Genomic DNA, 12,677 nt, shown 5'->3' on the forward strand with positions numbered 1-12,677 from the left:
ACATCATACTGTTCGGTATGAGCTAATAAGGGTCTTTCAAAGTATTTATGATGTACAGGTAATGGAACAAGTGGAGGAAAAATTCTGTAAGAGACCTGAAACATAGGAGATGATTGATTTTTTAGATAGATCATAAATAGGTTTTTCAGAAAGTTCAGTGAAATAATAAAGATGGGGGTACATATTGCATGATTCCATTAATGTGAAATGTCCAGAACAGGCAAATCCAGAGACACAGAAAACAGACTAGTGGCTGCCTAGGGCTGGTGCTGCAAGGAGAATGGGGCGGTGAGTGCTAATGAGTACAGGACTTTTTTTCTGGGTGAAGAAAATGTTCTAAAATTCATGTGACAGCTACACAACTCTGTCAATATAATAAAATATACACTAAATTATACATTTTTAAAGGGTGAATTTTATGATATGTGAACTAGATCTCAATAGTTTTTCTTAGAAAATGAAGACACAATCAGTCTGAATAAGGAGCAGAGAGGGACTACTACAAACATCCTTGGGGACTCACTCAGGATGGCCTAGATGTGCTATTTGGGACTGAGTAGCCCCATCCTCAACCAGTAGGAGGAGCTGCTTTCCAGTTCAGCTTTCCATAAAAACTAGGGATTTTTCCCCCCTAGGAAGGGAAAGAGGAGAGAACTATGATGAATGCTTCACTTACGACAAAACCTGAACTAGCATAATAAATAATAAAATACTTATTAATTTCAACATCCTATTCTTCTGGTAGTTCAACATTATAATAAATATTAGCTGTTCAACTTGATTTTGCCCCTAAAACAATTTAGTTAAACTGAGTAATATCTACTTTTAAATTTTTTATGTATTATTTCTCCTCTCACTTTACTACCCATTAAACATTTCATTTCATTCAATTCTCTAGTCTAGACAGATAATTTGTTTTATTATTTTTTTATCCTTTCTATATGTTGACTACTTTGTCATCAATTTTTTTTTTTTAACTTTTTTAAGATTATATTTATTTGACAGAGATCGCAAGTAGGCAGAGAAGCAGGCAGAGAGAGAGGAGGAAGCAGGCTCCCCACTGAGCAAAGAGCCCGATGATGCGGGGCTTGATTCCAGGACCCTGGGATCATGACCTGAGCTGAAGGCAGAGGCTCTAACCCACTGAGCCACCCAGACACCCCTGTCATCAATTTCTGATATAAATCCTCCTAAATCTAGACATATTTTCCTGTTTAATAAAACATAGCACAGTTCATGCCACAAAAAACAAACAAAACCCATTATATTTGGCTATTTACTGAACATATATTTCTTCTAAAAAACATCATGCCAATGTTTTATGGTTTTGAATATGTATGTGTTTGCTATTTACCAGTTGTTATTTAATTTCTAGTAATTACATGCATAATTTTTTTTTAATGCAGGAGAGTTTCTGTATTCCTTTAATTAGAAGCCTAAAGGTTCACAGTCACCAATCTCCATTGTCACAAACCAATCTTAAAATATTGGTTGTGAAACATGGAACAATAGTGATAAAACACTTTGCCTTTGAACTTAGTATACAAAAGATAGCTTCTACAGTTTCTTTCTCCACTTGAAAGAATTTGTTATAAAATAAAATACCAAATTTTCTCTCACATTTACCTAGTGGAAAATTATAACCATTGATTTAAATCAAATTGCACTTTCCTAGGAATACTTTTACACTGCCAAAGGATTTAATAACCATTTTCCAGGATTATCATCCATAAGGAAGCTTGAGTTTTTTTGCCTTTCTTGCCCTATTTGCCAACTGCATCAATGTAGTAACTGTCTACTAATGAGCAAGGCAGAGTTGCACTGTTTCTTCTATGTTGTGCATAATTCTCTTTCTTACATTTTAATCACTTTGATGGGTCATAACATTTTATCTTATGAAGAATATGACATTCAGGGATTTCATTCAATCTCTTCAAGTCATGTATAAGGTTCTTGTTCATTTCTACCATTGGATCAGTATAGTGGACAGACTTTAAGGTGACCTCCTGCTATTCTTGCTTTTGTGTGCTACCCAGCTGTGAGTATGAGTGGGACTATGATTTGCTTATTCTAAAAAACAGAATATAGCACGGGTGATGGGATGTCCCTGATATGATTATGTCATACTATATAAGACTTCATCTCCCATATGACAGGGAATTGTGTGATCTCTAGGAACTGTGGACAATCCATAGGGCCTAAGGTGATCTATAGCCAAGAGCCAGAGAAAAGCCCAGGGCGTTCAGTTCTACACCCTTGAAGAAATGTCGTCTTCGTACAACCTGAATGAAGCTGGAAGTGAACTCTTTCCAAGCCAAGCTCCAGATGATCGTGCAGCCACCTGACACTTACTTTGACTGTAGCCTTGAGACCCTGAGCAGAAGACCCTGTAAAGTAGTACCTGGATTCCCAACCCAGGAGAACTGTGAGAAAATAAGTGGGTACTGTTGTAAGCCACTAAGTTTGTGGTATTTGTTATGCAGTGACAGAAAACTAATAAAATTGGTAATTAAATCTTTGAGTAGAGATTGTGTAAAGTCCTATTTGCAAATTTTACCAAGTGGTAATGTTTAATAAAAAGCTACTTGCACTATTTCTAGATTTTTAAAATTTAAATAGATCACCTCTCTGAAGACTTTCTATGGCTTTTTATTTTCTGTGGCAACTTATAATTACTATCAATATTAGTTAAATTAAAATGTTATATTTAGATTTTAAAAATTTAATCTAATATCTACATTTTAAAAGTTTCATCATTCTAGCATTTCATATTCATCTAATTGCTAATGCAAAATTCATGCTTCATGAATATAACTATAAGTTATAAAATGCAAATTTAGGAGTAATATAAATTGCTTAATAATGCAAAATATTTCAGTCTCTAGGTGCAGCTATTACAAAGACTACACTAATTCTATTAACTCTGAAACCATAAATCGTATCACAAAAAGAAGGAAGAGAACAGAAAACTGCATTATCAGGAAACAGTACTTCTTTATACAGGATTCTAATGCATTCATACTGAAAGAAGAATTAGATAAGTTAATTAATTAATCTTTGCTCTTACCTAAGTGCTTCTACTTCCTGCCCAAATCCTCACCACCATCTTGAACAATTTCTGTCTCTAATTTTGGCAGTTGTACCACCTACAAAGCTTCATGGCATTCAGACATTAGATTAAAGGCCACAGATATGGAGAATTTCTGAGGCCTGAAGACATTAAATTGTGATAGTCAGCCTCAAAGGTGGACTCCCATGATTCTCACTTCCCAGCATTAATGCTTTTGTGTAGTCCCCTCCCATTTTCAATCATGGCTGGCCTACGTGACCAACAGAATATCCAAATACAGTGGGACTTCAGAGGTTAGATCATAAAGGCACGACCCCTCTACCTTGCTCTCATGCACCACTTCATTCTAGTCCTGAAGACATTCTAATTGCCACATAAAGAAGTCCCTAGGGAGAAGAAATGAGGTATTCTAGAAACTAGCACCAAATTGGCTGGCTGGCAAGTGAGCTCCCTTAAAAGCAGATCTTCCAACCCCAGTCAAGGCTTCAGATGATAGTAGTCTTGACCAAAATCTTCACTATAACCTCATGGGAAATGCTATGCTAGACCCACCCAAATAAAGCATCCCCAAATTCCCAACTCACAAAAACTCTGAAAAACGGTATCTACTTATTGTTGTTTTAAGCCACTAACTTGGAGTTACTTGTTATATAGCAATAGATAATACAGAGCAATAAGAGTGGTTGTCTAGCATTACAGGTCATATTATATCAATGCTAACTGCTGGATCCTGAGTGACAGGGGCACTTATGTGTTTTATTTTGTTTTATTTTTTAATACATTTACTTTTGTGATGTACAGGGTCCTCAAAAATATAGTGTCCAGATCAAGTTTCTCTTTTGCTTGGGTCTAACAATGGTACTATTACTCAAACATGATAATTATCAAACACTAAGAACTATTCTAGACTTAGTATGCCTGAATATATGCATGGTATTAGTATTTTAGAGGACAGATACTAAACTTGGTAGTTACATCTAAACATCTTGAAACATTGGAAAACTTACTGGTGTAGAGAGTCTAGTAAAATGATTATTTTCCTAGTTCTACAAAGAAATTAGAAAAATACTGCATATAAAATAATTAGGAAAGTATGAGGACCAAAATAACCATAAAATACTAATGACTACATTTATGGAATTTTAAAAAATAAAAACAATGCAAAATTTTTCTGTTAAAGGCCACAGTTAACTATGAACATATTTTGTTCTTTTCAGAGAACAATGGTTTTGAAACAACGTATTCAATCTAAAGTAGAGACAAATAAGAATTATCATAAAAGATATATATACTAAATAAGCATTATCAACAAATATAGGATTTCAACTTTTTCTAAGACTAAGTAATGAAAAGAGAAGATCAGACTAACTTGTCTAGGATTAGAAACACTGTAATAAAACCTGGTAGTTGCTTCTACACCTTTTACACATGAATATATATTACCACGAAATTGTGATATTTTTAAATCCTTCAAAAATAAAGTACAATTATTATAGGAAAAGGCTAGAATGTCAAGTACTCTGTGAACATTCATTAGTCTCTTCCCCTTTCTTTTCCTCACAGGTAGGGCAATTTGATCCATACTTCAAGGGTCAACTATTTTCCTGTTGGTTGAAACTAATTTTAAACTTAGGAATTTAAGGACTTCTAGCCCAATTCTTAGAGACTTAGCATCAAGTCAGGCTGACTGTTTACCTAGTTACAAACTGGGCCTCAGTTCTCAGATTCAAATTCCCGCTTTGGGGGTGCCTGGGTGGCTCAGTGGGTTAAAGCCTCTGCCTTCGGCTCAGGTCATGATCCCAGAGTCTTGGGATCAAGCCCTACATCGGGCTCTCTGCTCAGCAGGGAGCCTGCTTCCCTTCCTCTCTCTCTGCCTACTTGTGATCTCTGTCTGCCAAATAAATAAATAAGATCTTTAAAAAAGGAAAAAACAACAACAACAACAACAAAAAACAAATTCCTGCTTTGTTCTTAAAGACTGGTTACCATTTTATACTGTATTATGGGGATTGCAATCTGCCTTATTCTTGTATCCACAAAACAGTTTTGGTATACATACATGTTCTATCCCTTGATCATAAGGGCTCCAACCTTATTCTTGCCATTTTCCCACGCAGGGAACACAGTCCCTGAACTAAAGCCAAGTTTTATGGCCATATTTGCACTCACATTCCTGACTTTGATAACCTACAAGTCTCTGAATTTTCTCTTATGTTATCTGCCCTCAAAGTAACTGCCTGCTTGAATTTCCACCTGTTAGTGTTATATCTCTATGAAATCATTCTCTGCCAGGACTTCCCCCAAATTATCAGCTGTAGTTCGTTGAGTGTCTCTCTTCTCTATCTATCCCAACCTGGAAGGAGGTTTAATTCAAAGTCCTGGCCTCTTCCATGTGTCTTGTCAAGATATAGGTAAGCGAAATATAGTCACTACAGACTACAATCAGTAAGTAAACATGAGAAAATACATTTTTTTCTGAACGAGACAGAATACTTAAAAATTAATAACATTTTTTCAGAATGCTCTAGCAACAGTAGTACTTTCCCTATAATCAAATTAACTACGACCTTTTCTTCAAACAAAGAAAACACTCTCTAAATTCTTGATAAAATGTGTGTATCTGAGACACTATTGTGTAACATGTATTTAAGATTGTCTTGAGCTAAGGATAGAAACTAATAACAGATGGCTAACAGAAGGATTTTATATTCTGAAATTCTAACACTGGAGTTAGAAGCCAAAATACAGTTTACTTTAAATAGACTCTTCTAACAGAAAGATGTATGAGAAAAAAAGAGGAGACACTGCTTTCTATAGTTAGAAAAGTAAACATCTCTGAAGTCCAGGTGCCTTAAGGGTGTTATTTTGTCTGTATTCCAAGACTATGATATTTTTATTTGCATCGGAAGAAAACAGAGTATACTTCTTTGTCAAACTTTAATGTAATACGATTTGATTATTTATAATCTACTCCCATCAGGTCTGAAAAACTCCTTCAAAAACTCTCTATTTTGACAACGGTTTTCTAGGCGTTGTTGAGAGTAAATTCCAGCTCCCATTTCATGTTTATCTTTAATCCCGACAAGTCAGTTCTGGCATAAATATTTTAGATCTGTGGAGTCATACCAATTTGCATAACCAACTGAGTACAACAAAGGGAATACTGATTAAATCAATCCGGGAACCATCTAAAATGCTTTTTTTTTTCTTTAAGCAACTATAGAACTTCCTGACTGTGGCACTCCAGAATAAAGTTTGAAATCTTTGCATTAAAAAAAAAAAAAAAAGCTGCTTACAATTAGGTAATACATATCAAATCTGATGTTAACAAATATATATGAAACCTCTCCCTGCCTTCTCTCTCTCTCCTTTTTTTAATAGCATTCTTCTTTTCTATTATAAATCAGTGGATGACATATGCTTTTAAAGAATCTGGCTCATCAGTTATGTTCCAAGAGGTTTTTCAAATAAAGACAGTAGAGTATATAAAATAGAATGGTAGTTCTATGGTATTTAAAAGAGTCCTGGCCAATAAAGATTGTCTACCACCTTGTTTTTATCAGTTCCTCAGAAAGAACTTGAGATAAATTCAAACTATATCCAGAGACAGCAAAAAGCATGAATGAATAACACTTAGACCCTCATGGCTACCCTCTAATATTAACTGAAAGTAAGAAATTTGATCCAATTGTAATATGTAGGGAGTGAAAGAGGGGAGGAAAGAAAGAGGTAAGAACTATAATATCTCAATACCTAAAAGTATGAGTACACAAATATTGACTAATATATAACTTATTACATGAGGTCTTTAAAAATAATTGTAATGATTATTAGTAAATACCTTATCTTACATCTTGAAATAAAATAGCTTATAGTTGAGAGAAGAAAAAAACTTCTCAAATGTCAACAACATAAGGCCAAAGAACATAAAAATTTGTTAATATAACTACTTTTATATACTCTGATCCTAAAATACACCAAGTTTCCAACAAAACCAATTTTCCTACTTTTCCGGTTTGAAAAAATAAAAACACATTGTGTTATAAATATCAAATCAATCAATAAACACTGAATAAATACAATTATCTTATTTTGGGGAAAAGTTTCCTGGGAAGTAAAATTTAAAATGAAATAATTTTAACCCAAACATTAAATTTAAAAATAGCAGTATGAGGCTAAATACTGAATAACTCTTAACCAAAATAATATGCTATTCTGAAATGTTTCCATTTTCAAAAGAGTTCATACAATACTTATACTATTTAAGAGAAGATATCCCTTTCTTGTAAGTCTATCATTTTATTTAAAAAAATAAAAAAATCACTAAGGAAGTTGGTTCACAACAACTTAATTCCATGCTTAGTGTTTATTCACAAAAATAAGTGATGATCTGGCCAGCAGTAGGAATGCATGATTGATAGCAACAATCTTCAGAGCCTAAGCTTAGTAATGTTATTAACTCACTGAACAATTTTGGACAGGATTTTTACTACTCCTCTATCTTTCTGTACTATATGGACATAGTATATGATGTCTATACAGAAGGAAGAGACGTATATATTAATATTTTGGTAAACTTCATATCAAACACAGCTTTAGTACACAGGTTAAAAACCAACTCAATAATGCAAAGAGACTCATCTTGATTAATATTTAGAAAGGCTTGAACTTGGATTTTTGAGGTTTTTCTATGTCTATTTTGACTGTCAAAATGTTTCATATCATACATAATACAGAAAGTGAAGTACTTTACCAGCTTCTGTCCTTAATTTCAGAGACTTGACAAAAAAAAACACATGTAAAACTTAAGGAGTTACCTAAAAAGAATTACTGGTTTTCTATAAATTACATTATAAGAACTTCAAACTAAATCGTAGTCTATGTTCTCAAGACTGCATACTTCTACCTACCTAAAATTTGAGGAAATGAGCTAATTTAACATACAGAAAGAATAATCAGATTAATTAAAGGGGAGTGATGATTATAAGAAAGTACATCTGATGACTTTCATACTAATGATAGTAAATGAAATAACATGGGATCTACATAGCAGCAGCCTAATAAAGCATGAACCCACACTTCTAAATGACTTTGAAGTTAGCTTAAAATTGAAGTAACTGGGGCACCTGGGTGGCTCAGTGGGTTAAAGCCTCTGCCTTCAGGTCGGGTCATGATCCCAGGGTCCTGGGATCAAGCCCCACATCAGGCTCTCTGCTCAGCAGGGAGCCTGCTTCCCCCCCTCCCCTCTCTCTGCCTGCCTCTCTGCCTACCTGTGATCTCTGTCTGTCAAATAAATAAATAAATAATCTTAAAAAAAAAAAAAGAAAATCACAAATTTATTAAAAAAAAAAAAAGAAAGAAAATTGGAAGTAACTGTCTTTGACATATGCAGAGCCGAAAGTTTCTTAGATACAAGTACTTTTAGATTTCAGTATTTCCTCGGTTTCTGTTATATTCTTTCAGATATATAGGTTTCCTTCCTCTTTATGGTAGATTGGCATGCCTTAGTTCTGGCTCTGTATTTGAATATCTACGTCATACATAATAACAAATACTAAGCATAATTGAATAAGTTGCCCCCCAAAATGGTCAAATTTGTATTCCACACACCTAATATTTTCTACATCAGAGAGTGTGTACCTCATCAAAGATATTTTCCTTTTACTGTTATTAAAACGGTAAATAGTAATCATTCTTCTCATGGAATTTTAATCATCTAAATTGAAATACAAGTGTCCCAGAATATATAATATCTCATGCTAGCACTTTTGCCCTTAATGTCAAAGCTATTTGAAGATGATTTTACTTATAATTAACAGAACACAGAGGAGCATTTATACATAAGATACTATTCTAAGAACAGTGTCTGAGGTCAGCCTTGGCTTTTTGACTTGTGGCTGTAACCGTATCTAACTTTAAGTACTGTGATTTCCATATAAACATGCCAAATCATTTTGTGGTTAAAAACAAAAGTACATATAGCATACATGACATAGTACAGTACCAGACAGATTTTCTACTATAAACACTATTTAGGAAAATGAGATACATATGTTTTTCAAATATAATTTTCCTAAGGATCTAAATCTGTGAGAAGGGCATATGTTTTTAAAGCAATAAAACTTTACAAATTTTGTAATGTAAAGAACAGTGTAATCAACCCAGTAATCATTCATTCATTATTTTTCTACAGTTTTCTTGAACTCCTCTTTTGAATTCAATAGCATCTGTTGGATAATTTTATAATTCTCTGGGGAGTAAAAAACCAGATGTTATCTATAAATTTCCATGGATAATTGGGGTTCATGATGGAGCAGGAAACTGGAAATTACCTATACATTTCCAAGATAAAGTTAGTATCTATATAAAACAGCCACATTAATATGGCTACATAAGTGATAGCTGTGTAGCTATATAAGTGATGTATCACGGGAGCTTTGGGAAAATACTCTATTTTTTCAACAATGCCTAAGATTCCACCATTGCAGATTACTTATTTTTGTCTTAAACTACGCTTAAAATATAATTACTAATGGGTAACGTAACAGTTGAAGCATTAGAAATAATTTATATAATACCATAAGTAACTTTATTCATTCTTTTACTGACATCATACTTTGAAAGGAGGAGGACTGGGGGAAAAAAGACAAAGAATGGAGAATATAAAAATAAAGAAGATAAATTTCACCTATTGTCAATTTTGAGACAACCCACATCGCATATTTAGATTAGATATTTGTATATGGTAATAAGAGAGGCATTTTTGTTGGGGTGTGTGTATGAGGGCTTAAACAAAAGGAAGTAGCATAACATTTTGCAGTATAAGAGAGTGTAATTAAATGAGATGGCATATAAAATATTTATCAGAGTGCTTAAGAACTAAAAATGCAGATGGCGATGCTAGAAATGCTAAAAGATTAGCTTTAAAGTTGAATATAAATGTAAGAAAACAAAACGGTTGGCTTATTTTTAATTTCTTGACAGTTTGGTAAGTTTATATTAGTAAACTGAATTTTTTTTTTTTTTTTAGATTTTATTTATTTTTATTTAACAGACAGAGGTCACAAGTAGGCAGAGAGAGAGGAGGCAGGGTCCCTGCCAAGCAGAGAGCCCATTGCAGGGCTGGATCCCAGGACCCTAGGACCATGACCTGAGCTGAAGGCAGAGGCTTTAACCCACTGAGCCACCCAGGTGCCCCAGTAAACTGGAATTTTTAAAGTGAAACTTAGAAATAATTATATCATATTTTGGCCAAACATCATGAAAACATTAATCATGCTCTTGTAAGCTGTGTGAGTAGCAGAGAGCACAAATACTGAGAGAGTTAAAAAAGACTCCTGAATTTATACTCAGAGGAGCCAAGATCAATTCTTGATTTTACCACCATTTTCTATGGGATTCTGAGCAAGTCTCTAAACATCACTGAGCCTCATTCTCCCCCACCTATATAATGGTGACATTCATACCTATTCTAATCTACCTTCAAGAAATCCTGCAAAGCACAAGAATAAAATGCTTTAAAAGGATATGAATATTCTGGTGAGGTTTGTAACCTATTATAATTATCATCAAGGTTTTACTTACACCAAAATTTTAGAAAAGCTGATATGAAAAACTCAATTTCCTTCCTCATAGACTAGAAAACCGTGTGAGCACAAAAAGCGTTATCCTAATAAAGACCTGTGGATCGCTGTCAAAACAACACAAGTGACAAGGAGGTGGCTAGGGTTATGTGAAGAGGACATGAGGATGATTCCCTGAACCACAGTTTTCTCATTTGCTGAATGATGGGGGTATTGGATGATGTCAAAATTTCCTCTCATAGAGTAAATGAAACAAGATGGGATTGGGAGGGAGACAAACCGTAAGTGACTCTTAATCTCACAAAACAAACTGAGGGTTGATGGGGGGAGGGGGGTTGGGTGAGGGGGGGTGGGGTTATGGACATTGGGGAGGGTATGGCTATGGTGAGTGCTGTGAAGTGTGTAAACCTGGCGATTCACAGACCTGTACCCCTGGGGATAAAAATATATTATATGTTTATAAAAAATAAAATAAAAATTTGAGAAAAAAAATTTCCTCTCATCTCTGAAATTATTATTTTATCTGGCAAAATTCACTTCCCTTCATCTTCTTAAACCTGAAAATAGAGGAAGCAGTAGGGAACTAGTCTCTGAGCTAATACCTGAAGCAGGAATTTTGAAAACGTGTAAAACAGGAGGGTGAATAGTGCTATCATTAGTGTTTTAAACTGTTTAGGTATTTTCTGTGACATTTTAGTTCTTTGTCATAGGGATAAAGGTCCTTTCTACTGGTCTATTAAATGGGTTAGGAACATTAAATTTCATTATTTTTTAATCTAAAATTTCCTTCAAAATCTCAGGTATTAATTGATAGACAAGTTAGCAAAAATTAAATTCTGTTACATGAGATAGTTGTGGACAACAAGGACAACTACAATTATATTTGTATAGGTGAGAAATATGCACATAATTAGATTATATTTCTCTGAACTGAACCTCAGAAAACAAAGTTGAATTACCTGTCTTCCCTTAAGACCCCTCTTTCCCCGGAGCCCAGGAACACCCTAGAATATATAAAAGTAAAAAAATCAACATTTGTTGAATAAATGAATGAATTAGATGTTACAGACATTTTTTTCCTTCTCAAACATCAATTAATGAAGTATGATGGAGAAAAATGAATTGTTCTTTAAACTAGTATGACATTCATAAAAGCTTCAATATATTAATTTAACTAAAGTGTCTCCTTTTCTTCATAACAGCAACCTGATTTTTTTCTGGAATGCATCCTATCTGTACTTCTAAATGGGATCCTGACATTTCTCTGGTGATAGTTATTTGTCCAGAGGTAGGCACACAACCAAAGTTGACACAACCAGATAAACAGGAAGGTCTTACTTTTCCAAAATCTAAGGGACAATCACCTCATCTGTCCCCCTATCTCTCTGGCTGGGCATAAACGAAAGCACGTTTAGCCCTCACACTGGCAATTCTGCAACTGTATGGGAAACCTGCCTTTGTCAAGCCAACATTAGGCAAGGCAAGGCGGAGAGATGGTATCACTGTGCTCAAGATCATAATGTGCCTAGATCCCACCTAACCTATAGATTTCTGGTCCTACAGGAAGCAGTGGGGCATAATATTTAAACTCTCAAGCTTTGGAGCTGAACATCTGTGTTGAAAACCTGGCTCTGCTCTTATTACATGTATATAGTCTTAGACATGTCTTTCTCTCTGTATGCCTCATCTTTTTTCCATCTGTAGTGAGAATAATAATTAATAGTACCTATCTCACTGGGTTTTGGGAACGTTAAAGGAGTTAATTCATATAAAATATTTGCACAGTGCATGCATATATATAACAATTCAGTAAACTGTTTGCTGTTATCATTGCCATCATTATTAAAAATTTCCTCATTTTAAAGCCAGTTTGAGTTGGGGTTTTCTGTTACTTACGGTCCAAAATATCTCAGTGATAGAATCACACTGAGACTTAGAATCACTTGGAAGCCTTAAAGACTAAGAAATCTGCCAGATCTATATAGCTTGGGATTGACAGTATATACAGATAAGTTAGAAGATAC

The 12,677-nt window shown here is 34.3% G+C and overlaps 1 protein-coding gene across 1 annotated transcript in view; it reads right to left on the bottom strand.

Moving 5' to 3' along the window:
• The window catches only part of LOC111143380 (collagen type XXIV alpha 1 chain), a 388,577-nt gene that overhangs the window by 280,249 nt on the left and 95,651 nt on the right, over positions 1-12,677 (bottom strand). The window contains exon 12 of the mRNA XM_022497083.1: positions 11,613-11,657. Within this exon, the coding sequence (XP_022352791.1) occupies positions 11,613-11,657 (45 nt within the window). The remainder of the gene's footprint in view (positions 1-11,612; positions 11,658-12,677) is intronic.

Source organism: Enhydra lutris, unplaced genomic scaffold (genome assembly GCF_002288905.1).
Source record: "Enhydra lutris kenyoni isolate GAN:26980312 unplaced genomic scaffold, ASM228890v2 scaffoldscaffold9, whole genome shotgun sequence".
Taxonomy (NCBI): Eukaryota; Metazoa; Chordata; class Mammalia; order Carnivora; family Mustelidae; genus Enhydra; species Enhydra lutris.